The sequence below is a fragment of the Leptodactylus fuscus genome, chromosome 2 (genome assembly GCF_031893055.1).
Source record: "Leptodactylus fuscus isolate aLepFus1 chromosome 2, aLepFus1.hap2, whole genome shotgun sequence".
In the NCBI taxonomy this organism is placed as follows: Eukaryota; Metazoa; Chordata; class Amphibia; order Anura; family Leptodactylidae; genus Leptodactylus; species Leptodactylus fuscus.
The window spans coordinates 33,348,571-33,369,909 of NC_134266.1; the positions used below are offsets into that span (position 1 = coordinate 33,348,571).

The window sequence follows — 21,339 nt, forward strand, 5'->3', positions numbered from 1 at the left end:
GGCAGATTCTGCTGATATTGATACTGGTCTGACTGGGGGCCAAAATCTAGTGTCTAGACCATAAAAAGCGTCAACACAGGAGGACGAATCAAGGACATATATTAATATCTTATATCTATTAAACCACTGAATATTAGGACCTGTGTGTATATACGTGTGCTTCTCTAGCCATACACTGGCTGAGTAATGTGTCTATTCCATGATCATCTGTTTGGATGCATGCTGTCCTTCTGTCTGTATGTCTTGTCCCTGTTTGATTCCGGAGCTATTTCTGTAGTTCTGTGAACAATTTGTCCTTCTGCCTTGTATCTCTGTATATCTGCTATATGTGGCCTGTGTTCTTCTGCAATACCTCTGCTACCTCTGATCGTCAGGTTTCTGTGGCCTACAAGCTCCTGCAATATCTCTGCTAGATGTGATGTAACCTTCTGGTTCCTATCTGAACATGCATTTTCCTCTGTCGTGTTTGTATCACTGCTGTCCGTGGGTTTTGGGCTTCTAATGCATTGGCCAGACATGGCCATCAAAAAGTCTTGGTGGATTTGGAACGGTGTAATTTCTGGAGCTCCTTTGCTACCTGTGACCTTCAGGTTTCTGGGGCCTATGTGCTTCTGGAATACTTCTCATACCTGTAACTTTCTACGGCTTAATTGCTTCTGCAATAACTTTTCTACCTGTGACCTTCAGGTTTCTACAGGCTATGGGCTTCTGCAGTATGTCTTCTCTATGTGACCTTTGGGTTTCTGTGGCCTATGTGGCTCAACAAAGCCTTTGCTACATGTGACCTTTGGGTTACTGTGTGATCAAGTATGTCCTCCCATTACGACTGTATCTCTGCTACCTATGACCTCGGACTTCCGCCATGTCTGGATGTCCTCCCTGGATTCCTGGTTTAGACCTGGCCTCCGATCGAGCCTCTTTGGTACCTGTGTTCCCACTACACGTTTGGCCAAATTCTGTGGTGCCTTGCAACATAGTTTCTGACCTGCTTGGTCAGCTTCTCCATACATGGGGTCTACCTCAGAAGGTAGCGACCTAGAAGACTCCTCAAAATGAAGTTCAGGTGCCTGCATGGGGAGTTGAAGGGTGAATGCTGGGGAGCCTGCTTAGATAACGCCCTTAGAGGTGACCCTAAGTCAAATCGGTTTGGTAACACATCGGGTCCACAATCTGCTGTTTATTACAATAGGATAGTTCAACAATGCTGAAATACTTAAGGCCAAGGCCCCACCATTGCGGAAACACTGCGTTTTTTGTTGCACATTTTGCTCCGGTTTTTTTGAGACAAAGTGAAAAATGGCTACAAAAGGAATGAGGAATATTTAGGAAGTTTTTATACTTCTACCACTTGCTCAAGCCACTCCTGGCTTTGGCTTGAAAAACTGCAGCAAAATCTGCATAAAAAAAAAGCTGCCTTTCCACAACGTGGGGCCTCAGCCTTAGGGGGCACTCATATGGAGTAAAGTGGTGCTGATTCTGCCACGATAACTCACAGCAGAATCAGCGCTGATAAAAAGACTCCCATTGACTTCAATGTGTTCCGTGTGGAAAATGGAACCCATTGAAGTCAATGGGAGTCTTTTTATCAGCGCTGATTCTGCCGTGAGTTATCATAGCAGAATCAGCCCCCTCAAGGTCCAAACCATGTCCTAAACCAATATGGATCAGGTGCCTTTGGTGTTCGATCTGACTGATCGGATTTGGCTACGCACAGCCATTACACACTCAGAATCTCAAAATGTCAATCCAGGCTAAAGGGTTGGAAGAGACTCCAGAGAAGAGGTGGAGCACTTACACCTGTCTGTAGCCAAATTCGGCTGGTCCACGTGCTGGCTGGTCTGCTTATCCATATTAGAATCGGTATATGGTCACAAAGGTATGTTTCTGCTCCTATTAAAAACCTCTGTATATCACTGTTATTGGTTTGGAAAGCTTTTTGGATGTGACAGACTCCCTTTAATAAAACAAAAATCGATCCAATATGTTCATAAAACAAAGTGTGCCCCCTATTGGGCCTGTGGTTCAGTAATAATGTATACAAGGTTAATGATACATAACATTATAGAACGGTTTCCCAGAAATACTTCTCATAGAGACCCAGAGAGACTCACTTACGTGCCACACATCGGGACATCTGTCTGTATAGCCTTGTCATATATCATATGAATTGTCATCTCCTCCTTGCTCTTTAAGTGCAGTGACAGATCCTTGAAGGATAAGACGGCTCTATGAGTGCTATTCCAGTATATTAAATATGAATGACACCGAGACTCTACCTATGTGCCCTGAAAATACGGATGAGATCCGATATCGCCATTACTCTCCAGTGGAAATTAAAAGCAGCTTAAAGCTCGCATCTATAATGCATGAGGAATCATCACAGTTTATTTTAGAAATGATGTCCAGGACATCGGCCGGGATTAAGTTCTTAAAAGCAAAGATTTTTCCTCTATTATAGTACTCTGGAAATGTTGTATAGATGGCCATAAATATCGAGCCGGTCTATTAAGTATAATGCTGTCCACAAAGTATAGAATTATCGGTATAGACTATGGGGATAAATATCAGAATATAGACTATTAGAAACCAGGCTGAAGACTAATAGGAAGGAAAAATAAATGATAGTGTACATCGTGTGCCAAGATCTGCAAAACGGTGTTTACTCCGGGGTTGTATGAGGAAATGTAGAAATAATCACTTTCATAAGCCAGAAGATACACGCAAAAACCACACGTGTCTGTGAAAAATAGTTTGTACAATACTAATGTACTAGTGCACAACATTGTAGCTTAAAGGGGTTGTCTCATCATGGAGTAAAACCCTATCCATATGCCCTATTAAAGAGAGTCTGTCACCAGAACCCAGCATATCACCTTATCTCTGCAGATAGATAGGTTAGTGTCACCAGAACCAGCATATCACCCCAGTCCTGCAGATAGATAGGTTAGTATCACCAGAACCAGGATATCACCCCAGCCCTGCAGATAGATAGGTTAGTATCACCAGAACCAGCATATCACCCCAGCCCTGCAGATAGATAGGTTAGTGTCACCAGAACCAGCATATCACCCAAGCCCTGCAGATAGATAGGTTAGTGTCACCAGACCCAGCATATCACCCCAGCCCTGCAGATAGATAGGTTAGTGTCACCAGACCCAGCATATCACCCCAGCCCTGCAGATAGATAGGTTAGTGTCACCAGTACCAGCATATCACCCCAGCCCTGCAAATAGATAGGTTACTATCACCAGAACCAGCATATCCCCCCAGCCCTGCAGATAGATAGGTTACTGTCACCAGAACCAGCATATCACCCCAGTCCTGCAGATAGATAGGTTAGTGTCACCAGAACCAGCATATCACCCCAGCCCTGCAGATAGATAGGTTAGTGTCACCAGACCCAGCATATCACCCCAGCCCTGCAGATAGATAGGTTAGTGTCACCAGACCCAGCATATCACCCCAGCCCTGCAGATAGATAGGTTAGTGTCACCAGAACCAGCATATCACCCAAGCCCTGCAGATAGATAGGTTAGTGTCACCAGACCCAGCATATCACCCCAGCCCTGCAGATAGATAGGTTAGTGTCACCAGACCCAGCATATCACCCCAGCCCTGCAGATAGATAGGTTAGTGTCACCAGTACCAGCATATCACCCCAGCCCTGCAAATAGATAGGTTACTATCACCAGAACCAGCATATCCCCCCAGCCCTGCAGATAGATAGGTTACTGTCACCAGAACCAGCATATCACCCCAGTCCTGCAGATAGATAGGTTAGTGTCACCAGAACCAGCATATCACCCCAGCCCTGCAAATAGATAGGTTAGGGTCACCAGAACCAGCATATCACCCCAGTCCTGCAGATAGATAGGTTAGTGTCACCAGAACCAGCATATCACCCCAGCCCTGCAAATAGATAGGTTAGTGTCACCAGAACCAGCATATCACCCCAGTCCTGCAGATAGATAGATTAGTGTCACCAGAACCAGGATATCACCCCAGCCCTGCAGATAGATAGGTTAGGGTCACCAGAACCAGAATATCACCCCAGCCCTGCAGATAGATAGGTTAGTATCACCAGAACCAGCATATCACCCCAGCCCTGCAGATAGATAGGTTAGGGTCACCAGAACCAGCATATCACCCCAGCCCTGCAGATAGATAGGTTAGGGTCACCAGAACCAGAATATCACCCCAGCCCTACAGATAGATAGGTTATCGTCACCAGACCCAGCATATCACCCCAGCCCTGCAGATAGATAGGTTAGTGTCACCAGACCCAGCATATCACCCCAGCCCTGCAGATAGATAGGTTAGTGTCACCAGACCCAGCATATCACCCCAGCCCTGCAGATAGATAGGTTAGTGTCACCAGACCCAGCATATCACCCCAGCCCTGCAAATAGATAGGTTACTATCACCAGAACCAGCATATCCCCCCAGCCCTGCAGATAGATAGGTTAGTGTCACCAGAACCAGCATATCACCCCAGCCCTGCAAATAGATAGGTTAGGGTCACCAGAACCAGCATATCACCCCAGTCCTGCAGATAGATAGGTTAGTGTCACCAGAACCAGCATATCACCCCAGCCCTACAGATAGATAGGTTAGTGTCACCAGAACCAGAATATCACCTCAGCCCTGCAGATAGATAGGTTACTGTCACCAAAGCCAGCATATCACCCCAGCCCTGCAGATACATAGGTTAGTGTCACCAGAACCAACATATAACCCCAGCCCTGCAGATACATAGGTTAGTGTCACCAGAACCAACATATAACCCCAGCCCTGCAGATAGATAGGTTAGGATTACTTGAATCATATAGTGATTTCTCCTTGTGATTTTCTGCCTCTGTTACCGAGGTATCACCATTTTTGCTGTTTTTGTCAATATTCAAATGAGCTGTAACAACAAGGCTGTTGCTGCTTACCTCTTTGGAGCAATGGCAATGCCCTTGTTGCTCCAAAGAGCAGTTACTCAACAATAGAGGCAATGATTTACAATGAGAAAACACTGTTGAAATGTTGGGTTCAGGTGCCAGGCTCCTTTTAAGGCATCTTAGAAGGGGATCCCAAACTTTGAACCTTCTCTCTGAAACAGGATGGAAAGCTACTCGGTACGATCAGGTTCCAGTCTAGTAAGCTTGTAGTCTCACCCAAACTGGGGGCAATACAGCAACAGTTTCTTATTAGATTTCAAATGAAATCACTCTTTGAAGGTAACAAGGTGGGCGAGACAATGTCACTTTACAGGGGAAGGTAAGTGGAGTGGAGAGGGAGGGTCTTTGTGTGTGCAGACGGGACCCTGGAAAGATTGCAGGAGCGTATTTGCGGAACTTTAAGGGAACATAAAGCAACGGAAGTCTTTTTTTAAAACTTCTCATAAGTCTAGAAAATTCCTTTAGCGCAGAAAGTCATATTTACTAACAGCAAACAGACCTTGACAACTGTGACAAATAATACCGAAATCATACTGAACAGTTGTTCATAGAATAGTTCTGCCGGCGACCACCAATGGAATTGTATCATGTAGTCTCAATAGTAAGATAAAACCTGCATAAAATAAAACCTCTTCTCATTATTAGTACAACCCTGTGTACATCTATTGTCCCCTGACAGCTCGGCATTGTCCGCCATTACCTTCCGGGCTGTTTGGTTTATTCAGTCTTGGAACAGTCATGGTAAATATTTAACAACAAACTTAAGACTCATCTGTTTACCTAGACGTGACTTAAATCTTACAAGGCCTCACTGCCAGAATACTTTACTTTACATTGTCTGGTACTTTACTTTACTAACAGCTTTAGTTTTAAGGGGTGTCTGACAAAACTGGACAGAGAGTAGAAAACCAAAGATGACACAAGTGGTGCAGGTAAGGTTCCTGGAATTTGAGATCCACATAAGTAAAGAAGTGATGACGTCAGATGTTCGGTGCGGTTACATAACCATTCATTGACCTCAGCGGTAATGGCATATGATTGCTGAACCCATAAGTATGATGTCATCGCTTCCTGTCCAATGGGAACTAGACACCCTGGGAACAGACCTGCACCACTGTAATGGAGGGACCTTTAGAAGGTGAGTTTGATAAAGGCCAGACCACCACTTCTGGTTTGTGGGGATACAGTGTATGAAGCCCGTACTACCCTTTGTATATGTTCATATGTCACAGATTCACCATAGTCGTAACGGATGTATATGTACAACAGGATCTGACGTAGAATAGCAAGGCTGAAGGTCATGTTTTTGCCATGCACATGTAGTTGATCTATACCCAAGGGTTAGCCTTAGTTGAGCTTATCTGTGTGTTTCCATGTGGAATCTGCTAGAAGAATCTACCAGAATCTACTCAGGAATGAATCTTTTCCACATATGGCCAAAAATTTGCATGGGTGCCCATAAAGAGGGTTACAAAGACTTCCCCTAAACGCATTGGAGGTGAAATCTTTCCAGATTTGGTGAGGATTATCGTGTGGAAGAGAATACAACAAAAATGCAACTTCTCCAAAAGGCCACCTCTTTGAGAAGACCAAAGGCCACGTTTCCTATGATAGATTTTAGTTCCACCATATATTATCTACATCAGACATATTCTTTGAGAAGACCACCCCCCAGAATTTGTCACCCAAACCCATTCCCTAGATAGGTTAGGGTCACCCAAATCAAATCTTGTTTCCGTTGCCGATATATCACTGTTTCTGTCATTGATCCAAAAGCTTGTGTCCATGTTGAGAAAAACAGCAATATCTTGGCAATATCTTGAGGTGACCCTAACCTGTCTGTCTTCGCGCTGGGTTGATATCCTCTGATTCTGGGGTCAGACCACTTTAATACAATATGGGATGGTCTTCTTGAAGCAGTTTCACTGTATATATAAATAATCTCTCTGTAATGTTTTCATAAGTTACCATCAAGGGCAAATAATTACAACTTTTTGTTGTTGTCTTGAGGAAATGTGGTCAAGCCACATTCAGGGTAGTATGGTACATCACACGGTGAACAACACTGTTACACAATCACACCGGAAAAAACCTTTTACCTGGAGCTACGGTTGGAGAGGTTACATAGTGACTCACATGGTACGACAGGGCCGTGAATTCCATACTGGATGTTTATGTTCAGCGTTCATTACATGGGTGGGTCAGGAAATCGGGCACCTTCGCTTCATGTCTCTCGCCTCGGAAGGAGAAATGTTATCCAAGATGAAAAACAGATGTGAAGTTCTACAAACTCATTTTAATTCCTTGTGACATTTCCTCGTAAATGCCTGGAATTGAGAAGACTGTATGCCATCTTGGCACCATGATTGTTTCTTCATGTTGCCCTTGGATACATAGTGGTTCAGCTCCGAGCACTAGATACAGCTGAATCCGAGCAGTAGTTTTCGGTACCATTGTGTAACATGCAACAGATTGCTTAGATTAACTCCTGTTTTTGCAGGCTGGATAAAGGATGGCCCAAGTTATAATGTCATCCATAGGATAGGGGATAACATTATGATCTGTGGGGGTCCTATTGCTGGGACCCCTACTGATCATGAAGCTGGTGGTCCTGTTCCCCCATCCAGATGAAGCAGTAGGCCAAGTATGGGTTCGTACACTCTCGTCATTCTATATGGCAGTGTACTCAGCTTTCTCCAGCTGGACCATAGTGAGAGATGCTCATAAACAGGAGACACCTTTTGGTTGACCCCTCATTCAGTTGACAGGTAACTTAGTTGACCTCCCTATAAACATGCATCAAACTCATATAGAACCAAACCAAATTACTGAATGGAGTTGTTTGGCCCCAAATAGACTTTTCCACAGGACAGGTCATCAGTATGTGATATGTCAGGGTCCGACATCCAGACCCCATACAGATCAGCTGATCCTATGGCTTCTGAGTGCCATAAGCTGCTAGTGGATGGGAAAAGTAGCAGCCCTGTCCATGGTATAGTGGTGGTTCTGGGGAATTACAATGTGGCCTTTATTACATGAATAGGATGGATGCTGCAAGTCCACTAGCACCTTCCAACACCTGAAGACTGCCAGAACCGCTGATCTGTGCGGGATCTGGGTATCAGACCCCCACAGATCACATACTGATAGCCTATCTATCCTGACCCCTTTAAATAACTACTTTTACATTTTCTCCTATGTATAGCACTTTGCAATATTCCACGTGTCAGTATTTCGTCCGCTCTTCTCTCACTTCTTTTCTGTGACGCCAAGTGTGCATATATAAGGAGTATAGGGGGGAGAGTCCGCCAGGGGTAGGGTCACCTTGACCATTATATTCTACATATTTTCTTTGCATACCTGCATTTAATAGTTTCACAATAATGATCTGTTTCTTAGAGTCCTAAAGAAAAAAGATAGAAACCAAGGAGCGGCCGGGTGATAAAGCTTGTTTGTAAATTGGGAGAAACCAGCTTCTGTTTTAATGAGGTCATCCGAGGTTATCAGAGCAGTAAACCCGTCAGATTCCATTTTACCGAATTCCACAGTGATAACCATACTATGTATAGCCGACGTCCAGGCTTTACACAACACCACTCCTTCATATAGGGCCGCAAAGTACAGGCTAGGAAATACAGACTGCGCAGTTCTACAAGGAAATGTATCAAGACAGAATGATCCATTGTTTAAATCTAATTTTTATGGTAATAATTTTTTTTTAAGAATTTTTGGTTAGGTGTTTTTTTACTTTCCATTTCAATATTGGTATTTTTTTTAAAAAAAAATCCTAAAATCATAGTTTTCACTCTAGCCAAGCAGCCTTATAATACTTCCTGTTTGTAGAGATCACTATTCAGCAGTCATCTCATCGTCATTACAGGTAGGCAGGGTTACAATGAAAGGCATAGATAACATAGGATTGTGTCCATGGACGGCACGGGAGGGAAAGGGAACTGGGACTATATCATGTATGACGTGTTGGTCATACACATTAGATAGCTGTCGGAAAAGTGTGCGTGTGTTCTAAATGGGGGGAGGAGAGAAAAACAATGCTGGACACCTCCGGTGGCTACTTATATTCCTGAGAACAAAAGGATCGGGCATGGTGAATTGCCCAATTTTTCTGTGTGAAGTCTGGACGACCTCTTAGACATGTATGGTCTCATGTATGGTCTCATTGAGATCTAATGTGTATGGCCAACTTCAGAATATTCCAAAACGTTTTCAATCCTCCTGTATATGTGAATGGACTTTGAAACTTTTGCAGCATTTATTTGTAATTTGTTCTTTTTTATGTCTATTTTCACACTTGCTGTGGTGGAATTGTGTGCCCCATACACAGCGCCCTCAGAGTCCTCCAGATGCTTACATCACTGACCTTATAGATAAGTATAGATAAGCCGAGTTCCTGATCACTAACCAATGTCTTTGTCTTCCAGACATGAAGAGAATCACACCGACCTGACCCTTGACAGACATGAAGATCTCTCATCTCCAGAACCGGAACAGGTGAGTAAAAATAGAAACTCCTTTTTCCTTTGCAGGGTTTATTTCTGAGCTATTTTAATGCGTTGCGAATGGAACAAAGGCAGAGCCTACAGTGTCCCAAAATTTGAGACTCAAAGGTGCTGTGTGTTTTTTAAATTTATTTTTATATGTTATTTTGTTTTATTTTTGTTTTACCTAATATGATTCGTAAAGGTTATAAAAGTCCTCTGGGGACATTGACCTTTGTAAATACAAGACCGCGTGTGCCGCCATTTACAGCACATGGTCCTTAACAGGTTAAATAACTAGTCCTGGATGTGTCACCAGGGATTTTGGGTAATGTTTGTTTACATAGACAGAGGTGTAACTAAAGTCTTATGGTCCCTGGTGCAAACCTTGACTGAGGCCCCCTACCCTCTCCCTACAGTATATTCTTGATCATGATGGATATGGGTGCTACAGTGATATCTCAGATACTTGAAAGGGAAACCGGTGATCTTCAGGGTCCTAATAGTCTAAGAGATCAGTGGGGTACAACACCCCCTACTGATCAGCTGTTTGAAGATACTTTGGTGCAATTGTGAGTCTCTTCATCCCTTCACTATTTACATTGCACAGCATTTGCTTTATAATGACCATATAATGTCATTATTACCTGTAATAATATCACATGGCTGCTATAAACAAATGACGTATGCTATGAATAGTGAAGGGGCCCCACATAGTGTAATGTGCTCCACAGTGGCCTCCACACAGTATAATGTACCACAGTGGCCCCAAACAGTATAATGCTCCACAGTGGCCCCGCACAGTATAATGCTCCACAGTGGCCCCGCACAGTATAATATGCTCCACAGTGGCCCCCCACACAGAATAATGTACCACAGAGGCCCCACACAGTATAATGCTCCACATTGGCCCCACACAGTATAATATGCTCCACAGTGGCCCCCACACAGTATAATGTACCACAGAGGCCCCACACAGTATAATGCTCCACATTGGCCTCACACGGTATAATATGCTCCACAGTGGCCCCCACACAGTATAATGTACCACAGATTCCCCACACAGTATAATGCTCCACATTGGCCCCACACGGTATAATATGCTCCTCAGTGGCCCACACACAGTATAAAATATTCCCAAAATCCCCCTTAAGCCACTTCAGACAAGCTCCACGAAATACAACAAATATTCGTGAAGTTCGGCCCTCGGGTTCTTTTCAGTGCTATTATTATACTCTAGGGTGTCCTCAGACCCCAGAATATGATAATCCGAGGCCCAGGAGAGGTGATTAAAAATGACAAACACTTATATTCTCCTTGCCTCACCTCTCCTGGGTATCTTTGCTCCATCTAGCTCTCTCCACCATTCTCTTTGGTCGTCTTCTACCTGCAACTGAGGTCATGTGCCCCAGAGGTCACTGCTGGGTCCTGCGATTGGGCCTCTGGGGTCACATGGAAAGCATTGGCGTAATGATGTCACCCTCCCCACATGACCGCTGAGACCTCTCAAGCTCATGAGACCACAGTCCGTATTTATGCCCCCTGTATCAGCGGAGGCCATGCTTAATTCATGATGAGGCTTCACCTCCGAATTTGTTAGGCCCATCCCCCAGTATCATGTTGCCTGGGTGAAATGCTACGCCAACTACTTGCTCCTTATTGTGACGTAAATGGTGACCAGTTTGGCCCAGGTGAGGGCTCTGCCCATATTCCAGCCATGACCACTGTAGGAGAAGTGGCGCGGTTGGCACATGGACGCCATATCAGGATATTTAATTCTCACAATATTGACAATTTGCGACCATCTTACGCCAGAACACCAGCATTACAACAATAATAATTTCCCCCTCCCATGTCTATTTTTCCTGAAGTATTCCTCTAATTGTCCGTGCGTAGTTACAGCCCAGATATATACTGTGTACTATATGTATGTATATACTGTATACATTCCCCTCCCTTTCTCTGTTGTCCAGGCTCGTAGCTGTGTAAGTGTTTCTCTGTTTCTGCGGACCCTTAGTAGTCATGCACTAGTGTAATATCCATAGTCTAAGAATTTCCAGCAATATTTCACGGTCTTAGGCGGCCTGTGGCGAGGCCTTCCTGGGATATTGCTCATTGAAGTGGAAAACATGGCACATTCATAGGCGCAGTGTTATAGTCAGCTGATGCCAGTTCCCACAGAGTACACACACGGCACAGCGAGGCGCCCACATTACACATGGTCAATGGTGCAAGGCCATTTCTTTGTTTTTGTATGTAATTGCCAGATACTTAGATTGTTTTGGCAGCGTTACATTTCTATAAGCTTTACTGGGATTATTGTAAAGGAGTGATTAACCATTTCATTGGAAGATCCGGAAAATCCCATATATTCTATATATTATATATTCATATAGGTCTTCACTTTGATGCTGTAATCTTTACAGATTCCTTGGAAGGCAGATTTTGTGTAATAAATGTGGTTGGTTTATCTTGCAGCAATGTGGCTCAGTGGTTAGTACTGTTGCAGTATAGTTGCTCAATGTTTAGCATTGTTGTCTTGCAGTATGCTAGTTCAGTCGTTATTACCATTATCTTGGAGCATGGTGGCTTAGTGGTTAGCACTGTTGCCTTGCAATGTGGTAACTTGCTGGTTATACTGTTGTCTTACAGCATGGCGGTTCTGTAGTTAGCATTGCTGTCTTGCAGCAAGGTGGCTAAGTGGTTAGCACTGATATCTTACAGCAAGCTGGCATTTTGGTTATCATTGTTGTTTTGCAGCATGTTGATTCAGTGGTTAGCATTGTTGTCTTAAGCATGCTGGCTCAATGGTTATCATTGTTGTCGTAAGGCATGCTGGCTCAGTGGTTAGCATTGTTGTCTTGAGGCATGCTGGCTCAGTGGTTAGCATTGTTGTCTTGAGGCATGCTGGCTCAGTGGTTAGCATTGTTGTCTTGAGGCATCCTGGCTCAGTGGTTAGCATTGTTGTCTTGAGACATACTGGCTCAGTGGTTAGTATTGTTGTTTTTAGGCATTCAGGCTCAGTGGTTAGCATTGTTTTTTATGTAGGGATCACATTGTAAAAATGTTTTTCCTATCAGTATGTCTTTGTAGCACGGGAAGAAATCCATGCAAACACGCGAGAACATACAAACTCCTTGCAGATGTTGTTCCTGGCAGGATTCGAACCCAGGACTCCAGCGTTGCAAGGCTGCAGTGCTAACCACTGAGCCCCCATATTGCCCCTGGTGGTTAGCATTGTTGTCTTGAGGCATGCTGGCTCAGTGGTTAGTATTGTTATCTTGAAGCATGCTGGTTCAGTGGTTAGCATTGTTGTCTTGAGGCATGCTGGCTCAGTGGTTAGCATTGTTGTCTTGAGGCATGCTGGCTCAGTGGTTAGCATTGTTGTCTTGAAGTATGCTGGCTCAGTGGTTAGTATTGTTGTCTTGAGATATGCTGGCTCAGTAATTAGCGTTGTTTTCTTGCAGCAAGGTTGCATTTTGGTTAGCACTGTTGTCTTGAAGCGTGTTGGCTCAGTGGTTAGCATTGTTGTCTTGAGGCATGCTGGCTCAGTGGTTAGCACTATTGTCTTGTCAAAAGGGCGTAAGATGATGAAAGATTACAAGTCATAAACGATATCCCAAGAGGATAGCTGGGAAGACATTGTGTAGTACACGGACATAGGATTTACTTGGTTAGATTCTTGTCTCTTTTCTCTTTAAAGATGGCCATACACATAAGACTATTGCCAGCCCAAACCGCCCTGTGAAGTGTATGGCCAGCTTAAGGCTGTTTCCAGACAGCTGTAGTATGGGATAATTTTAGCATCTGTTTTACGTCTGTGTTGTCTGGATTTTCCATAGCTCATCTAGACCCAGCCAGGACCACACTACGATCATGTCAGAGACCTAGCGCCATTACTATTGGAGCCCTCTAGTAAAGGATCCTCTTGTTATGCTCTTTCTTTCCTGTACTCTCAGTGCTTAACTTGTTTTCTAAGAAGATATGAATTCCCTAGATATTTCCGTATCATCCAGAGGACTTGTTTTGGAAAAACTTTTGGGCTTCAGCCTGCGAGTTCCACTTGGTAATTTGTTCCATTACCTCCACAGATATCTGCATGTGTCCTGGATATTACTGCGTATTCGTAGTCACCCCCGTAATGTTATATACAGTAGCTAATGTCGGGTCACGTTACATAGTGGAGCAGTGAATGCATTACAGAATCTGCCGTGCTGGTGATCTATACACATTAGCTGCAGTCATCTCTTGTTGCGAGCTCACTCACAGTTCCTGGAAATCTGTTCTCATATCCCCAAGAGTGCAGGACATGTTGGCAGATGCTTGGACGGAGAGAATGTGTTCCTGCCGATGACACATTTCTACATATCTGTGGGTATGTAATAGTTGTATGAATCAAATCTGATTCTTAAAGTGACACCCCACCTCTGGAGCCCCTTTAAATGGATTTTATCATTAGAATCCCTTTATTAACTAAGTACACGTCGGAATAACCTTAAGAAAGCCTATTCTTCTCTTACCTTTCTTTTTCTGATCCACACCGACGTTTCGGAGGAATTTCTTATTTCTTCCATATGTAAATGAGTTTTCAAATAGCACAGGGGGCGTCCCCTGTACTGTCCGAAAACTCTCCAGCGACGCCTCTGTCTTCTTCTCTGCACCGCCTCTTCGCCGGGTCATCGGATGCATCTTAATTGGACATTCTCCTGTGGCCGAACGGACGCACGTGTAAGAGGCCACAGGAAAATGGCCGCTGGACATGCGCAGTCGGTGAAGAGGCGTTCCGGAGAAGAAGACAGAGGTGTCGCTGGAGAGTTTTCGGACAGTACAGGGGAATGCCCCCTGTGCTGTCTGAAACCTCATTTACATATGGAAGAAAGAAGAAATTAAGATATATATAGGTAAGAGAAGAGCTAATAGCGGAAAAAAGAAACGACTTGCCCTATCTTACCGCGGATTCCGCGACTGATTCAGCCGCGGCACCCGCGGCTTGAGACACACTCCAGTCCACACTCCATTCAGTCGGGCCTACAAAGGAGTGGGATGCCACGACAGAATGCCGATGCTGCATCAGTATTCCGTAGCGGTGAACGGCACGGAATGTTCACATGGCGAAAAAAGGTTTCCGCAACCTTTTCCTCCGTGCAAACATACCTTACCAGTCTCCCGTTGCTCCCATTTTGACACTTTCTGCCTCCTAAGTCCTGGCTGATCCCTGGATCAGGTTGTCTCTTCTTGCTAATGAAATCTGTTGAAGTGCTTGCCCGACTCCCAACCTATCCACAGGATAGGTTATCAGTATGCAATCCTACCCAGTGCAGAGGTCATCAGTATAAAAAATCATTTTCATCTTGGACACCACCATACACATTTGGTCTTAGGCCATCTGCACTGACCACAAGTGAAAATGGGTGCTGTGGCAGACAATGCCGTGCTCAGGGTGCTTACAGATTAAAAATTGTGGTGGTAGTACACTCATTTTTAGAAACATCATACATTGTCTTTTATAAAACAGGTTAGATATTCTTTTTGACTGCTTGGGCACCATGTTCTAGTACCTCTTCCCTACTCTATAATCAGATTTCTCCCACTCATCAACTTTTGTCTTAAAGGGGTTGTACAAGTTTAGAAGTCATCGTGTATTGATAGGGTAGAGGATAACGTCATGATCAGTGAGGGTACAACCGATCAAATCTGCCGATCCTGAGAACAGGGGCCTGGGTTCCCCATCCTGGTGAAGCGACAGGCAGAGCTTGTGCCTTCAGCTTCATTCATTTCCTATGGGAGCCAAGGAGATAGCTAAATAGTCTCTGGCACAATCATAGAGAATAATTGGAGCAGGTGGGTGCATGCTTAGCCTGTTACTCTATCAGGATGGAAGAACTGGACTCCCATTCTCGAGATCGGCATGGATCATAATGTGAGTGGTCAAATTCCTAGTGAACACCCCCTTATATGTACATAGGGCATACAGCTCTTATTTTTCACTATAATAATTTTTAGCTATATAAAATATATTTTTACATTTCTTAAGTTTCACTAACCCTTGAGATGATCCTTATATGTTCCAGTTTCTGGAGTTCACTGCAATTTCTTAAAGGTTGTTGGAGAACACAACCCTGTGTGACAATGCTTGCATTCGCCTATGTGCTGAGATGTTATAGTAGATGTATTCTCTTATATGTGGATTGCAGGAACCTTTTAGATTCTTTGAAGAGAGTGAGGATTTAGGTTTCGGTCCGGTCATGACACAATTCTGTGCTGCTTTGATTTAAGAAGATCTCATTTCTCAGGGTCAAGTGCATCCTTTCCTTGGAGTTTCTCCAAATCAATGTTATCTCAGGTCAGAGTTATTGTTTCACTATGTGATGTGATTAACCGGATGTATCCCACAGCGCGGCATTACTCTGAATTAATGAGCTGATTTTCCATTTGTGGACAGCGTTGGCACGGTGTGCAGCCCTGCATCGCAACGTCTGCCAAGGTCACTGCTTTAGTGGATGAGTAATGGGTACATAGGGGATACTGACTGATACTTTATCCACTCCCTAGTAAACAGGTGACTATCTCTATGTAGGCGTAGCCTGGCCACTTTTTAGTGGTCGTATTACCTGTACGCTTTGCTGTTCTATTAAAGTCAACCAATGTCACCAAAGAACTAATTTTAAGCTACTTTATGTAAGTTTTCCGTTCCTAAGGCCTTGCCTGTAGGCTCCAGTTGTAATAATGTCTGCGGCTCATCGCACCTCCCGGCAACAAACCTCATCGGCCGAAGGCTGAATAATGGAGTACGGAGCATGGAGCCGACCGCCCTGTGCTTCACTATTGTAATCATGTGTTTCTTAAGTACACAGATAAAGTTGAAATCTGTACCTAAGACGGACCTGAAATGTGTCACTGTCACGCTCAATCTGACTTGGCTGAGTGGGCCCAGACTGCAGGGATGAAGTACCCCTTTTACACATGCTTCCCTCTACTTTTAACACAACCTGAAATAAAGACAAGACACTGTAGATTCTTTTAAGTGGGCGAGTGGTGGCCACAGCTTTAATAATTAACTACGTTATCAATAACCTGTTTTATGCAAATTTATGCAAATTTAACCGTATCAAAACAACTGTAGAGATATTGTCAATAACCGGTGAGCTAAGCCCGGCCCCGCTTCCGGGGGGCCCGTAAAACTCCCTTTCCGGCCCTTATCTCCTTTGAACTACCGCACGCCAGCTGTGACTTGACATCAAGAAACGGGGATTGACTGCAAAACAAAAGAGACCATAAGCAACTCCATGCAAAATAGCGACAAGATCATCCCCTAAGCAATCCAAAATCCATCCTTACTCCTTTTTTTTTTTTTTTTTTTTTTTATATATAGAACGAGCTGCCACAGCAACCCAATAGCACCTCAGCGAAACAACTAGAAACTCATAATATTCACCATATGCATACACGTTTTTTTTTTTTTTAAAACAGCCACACAACAAGTAATCCATTGCCTTAAGGGAGGGAGGGTGGGCAACTCGTCGGTGACAGGCAGCCGGAGAGGATAAAATGGCTGCCTGCCCAGTTTAAATCCGCCCGGGATGTACCATTACCAAAAAACGCCCCTTTAGCAGGGGGAGGAGGACCACTGGGGAGGTGTGTCCTCCTAATCACATGCAGAGCGTACCATATTGCCCCTGCTAAGCAGGGGGATCCCATTGAAGCCTCGGAGGAGTATAAAGGAAGAGAATGATACGCCAGAGAGGTTGTATGAATAGAACGGGACCAGGACAGCTCCACAACAGGAAATAACACCAGAGGGAAGGTAAGTTATTTTATTTAGCTTTGCACCCTGCAGTCCATGTCATCCTCCCTACGCTCCGGTGACTATCCACTACCGGACCAGGAGCAGATGCACCGTTTGCCCTCCGGTTGAAGTGGCCCTGACCAGAAGACTCCAGTATTATAGATAGCACATGGTAAATATGTACACATTGAGGTCCAGGGGATTCAAGTTATGCCTCTGAGTTAAGGTCCTAGGTCACGTGTCTCACACTGGAGATTTTGGGGTTTTCTTAGACTGTGTGGTGTCAATGGTGTGCCAGATGATGCGAGTGCTACTAGTTTTGCAGTTGAAACTTCAGCTTGGTCAGAGATGAATGGAAAAATGTTCAGTACATCTCATGATGCAACTCATTTACATGGCAGGTGAACATGCAGTACAAGTAAGGGCTCGTTCTCATCCGCGCCCGGGAGTCCGTTCTGCAGGTTTCCGTTTCCTGCACAAAACTGGGCAGGAGACGGAAACCTGCCGGCATCTTTTCGAAAAGTGTCTGGCTGTGAGCGCCAGTGAGCGTTTTATGCTCTCCGCGGCAAAACCGTTTTTTTTAAACCGGACACAGAGTCGGACATGCAGTGTCTGGAGAGCATAAAACGCTCACTGGCGCTCACGGCTGGACTCGGCATGATAGGTTTCCGTCTTCTGCATGCAGAAAACGGAAACCTGAGAACGGAGTCCAGATGCTGGTGTGAACCTAGCGTCAATCTGAAGTTGTCAACTTCCACGTTTCATGTGATATTTCAGTGGTGGAGGTTAATAAGGCTTTGCTGGTCTTTGCAAACGATATCATTATTGATATAAATGTCCATCAACATTGCTCCAAGATAAGAGAACTACAGAGAGTTAAGCCAAAGTGTAAAACTTAGTGCCAATGTGCCTTCATTTTTGTAAACTATAGGGGTCTGAGCTCCTGAGCCACCAATTATATTTTTATCAAGGTTCATTGTCAGAAATTAAAAGCATATTTGGGTGTCTTCACCTTGCTGGATTTGGTTGGATTGGGTATACCCCTGTGCAGAATATCCACCAATAAGTTGCTTTTCATTGGAACTCCTATTGCTGTAACTGCCTTTGATTAGCTCTTAAAGCCAGGGAAACCAGGCAGTGAGTACTGATTGTCCCAGTCACATAACATAACATTACATAGACTGAAATTATGTCTATATTCTCCAGCATGACAACGTTATTCCATAGAGCCAGTGGCGTAACTACCACGGTAGCAGTGGTAGCAGCTGCCACAGGGCCCGACACCTTAGGGGGCCCGGGCCCCCTCACTAGTTAATACGCCAAAAAAAAAGAAATAAAAAATAAATTTTACTTTTTGAGACCCAAGGCCATCTAAGGTGTCGGGTTCCGGGCGGTGGAGAGCCTCAGCTTGCATCCTGGCAATGGGGGAGGGGCGGATACATCGTGCAGGAAGAAGTTAGAGCCGGGGGATGGAGTGAGCAGTGCTGAGTGAGTGCAGACTGGTGAGTTTAACCTATGTGTGCAGGGCAGGCTGTCAGCACACAGTACTATGCTGGCAGCTGCCTGCTGCTGTTTCTGCTGGAAGGGGAAGAAGGGGTTACAATGCCACATTCAGTGCTGTAACCCCTTCTTCCCCAAGCAGCAAACTTATTACAGTATTATGTATTACAGTACATAATACTGTGTGCAGGGGCCACGATGGGGGATAATACTGTGTGCAGGGGCCACTATGAGACATAATACCGTGTGCAGGGGCCACTATAGGGTATAATACTGTTGTAGGGGCCACTATGGGGCATAATAGTGTGTGTGCATAAAAGTGGCAGCAGGAGGCATTTGGTCGGAGTCTTTGGGGGGCCCCATGCCAAAAGTTCGCCACGGGCCCCACCATTCCTAGTTACGCCATTGCATAGAGCATATACTATAAGGTTAAAGGGACTGTCCAGCAGGAAACAATTCTCTTGATGGGTTAAAAGTATAAAATATGCATTACTCATCTCACCAGTCCCATACCTCTCTCACTTTGCCCGGGCCCCCAGTGGCCCATCTCAGCCATTGATTGACCTAGCAGGCATTTCCTGTTTGTGAAGATGGAACCAGGAAGTAGAGACCAGTGGGGCCCCCAGCAGTGGTAGAAGAGGAGCGGCGGAGGATAGGTTAGGTGAGTACTCCTTCTTTTATGTTACTAACCCATTGTGAGCCTGTATGAAATAATTGTTCCCCACTGGACCCCCCTTTATTATAAGGGATCCCCTTTCTATTACACCCATATACTTAAAGCAGACGCCCCTTTATGTATCCCATCATCCTTGTGACTTGCTGTATGCTCTTTCTTCTTTTCCAGACTAAGTTCTTGTTTTGATATTCTGGCTGTGATTTTCCAGTTTTTACTATTTCCTTAACTAGCTTCTCGAATTCCAATTACCATTAATTAAGAATTTGCTGAAATGGTTCAGGCCTCATTAACGGCGCTATTTGTGATTGTGGAATAATCTAACTACATTAAATCAGTTTGTTAAATCACTTTATTACTTTGATTCTGCATTTTGTAAGTGTCCTACATAAAATGAGAACATTTGGAAATATACAGAAAATGGAACGCGGAAAACACAAAAACAGCTCCACACTATGGTCTCTAGTGGTATTCCAAGGAGCCTTAAAGGGGCTCCATCTTCTCCAAATCTTTGCAACCAATTTGGGTGGAGCTGGAATTCTTTATCAAGTTCCAACTATTCCTGAGAAATCAGTGCTGTGAATTTTAGAAATTAGGTTCTCTATTGTCAGGTGGGCGGCCCCAAACTACCTTCTCCTTCGTACTTCACAGTAGAGAGCCTAAACATCATATTGGGCACGGAAGCTAATTACTCAGATTGCTCAGGAATGGTGGAGCTAGAGAAAAGAATTCCAACTACCCTAGAATCAATGCCGGAACTTTTTGGAGCAACCCGTCACTGGGACACTAATTCTGTTGACAAGGAAGCTCCAACTGGTTTCACCAAAACCACCTCCGATCCCCTTGGCACTGAGTATGCATAAAATAAACATTGTATACTCTGATCTCCTCCCACATGCCAAAAATTTACACATGGGTAAATTGGTTCCCGAACAACTGATCCTTGTGGGTGTTAGGGATGAGTGCCTACATGGCAGCCACTATCTCCTCTATTCCACAACACTCCCTATTATTTGAGTCTCTGTGAAGAAAGCACACTACAAATGTTTGTCATTGCCATGGTCAATTTTTGCGTACTGCCTGCAAAATTTTAGAAGGTCTCTGGGCCCGGTCGGCTATTATCAGCTCCTGAGTTATGGGGAGTTTGTCATAGAACAGAAAGGTATCAAAACCCCAATGTGCCTGCAGTCCTAGGGATATGAGGGCAGATTATTATTTTACATTGTATAGCCACTTCAACCTCCCAATTTAGCGGCCACAGAAAAATTGCCGCGGGCATGGGCAGTCGGCTCTGCCCGAGGCCCCACGGCAGAGCCGACTGCGCATGCCTAGAAGTTTGAAGCCAGCGCCGGAAGAAGACGCAGAGAGAGGCCATTCCAGGCGAAGATAGAAGGGAGTTCTCTCGCAGCATTGGGTACGCCCCCAGTGCTGTTTGAGCACTGAGGACCGTCCCCATTGCTGCGAGAGAACTCATTTGCATACCGAAGTAAACCAGGATTTCTACTGAACGGAGGCGCCGAGAAGACTTCTAAAGGTAGGAGAAGAATAGCCTTTCTTAAGGCTATTCCTACGTGTTAGGGACAAAAAATTTAATTTTAATGATTGAATCCCTTTAATCTTTCATCAATTTTTTTTGTTGCCAAAAAACTGAAGGTTAAAGCTATGACAGAAAAAAAAAAAACTAACTTACATAGGGGTTTGGCAGTCATCGCGTTCATGGTACGTTCATGAGTGAAATGCAGAAACAAGTTCTCGTGCACACATAGCATAGGTCCCTACAAGCATGGGTTATAGATCAATAAAACTTCTAAAATGGACATACCTGGCATTTTTATTGGCTGTAAGACTGGACTGGGTGACACAATAACAACATTTTCTTGATAGATTCTCTTGAACACAATGTACACGGTACCGGTAAGATTATTCCCAGAAATTATCTTT

At 44.4% G+C, this 21,339-nt stretch overlaps 1 protein-coding gene across 1 annotated transcript in view; it reads left to right on the forward strand.

Moving 5' to 3' along the window:
* CRYBG3 (crystallin beta-gamma domain containing 3) overlaps window positions 1–21,339 on the forward strand; it is a 150,315-nt gene that overhangs the window by 21,599 nt on the left and 107,377 nt on the right. The window contains exon 2 of the mRNA XM_075263569.1: window positions 9,383–9,452. Within this exon, the coding sequence (XP_075119670.1) occupies window positions 9,383–9,452 (70 nt within the window). The remainder of the gene's footprint in view (window positions 1–9,382; window positions 9,453–21,339) is intronic.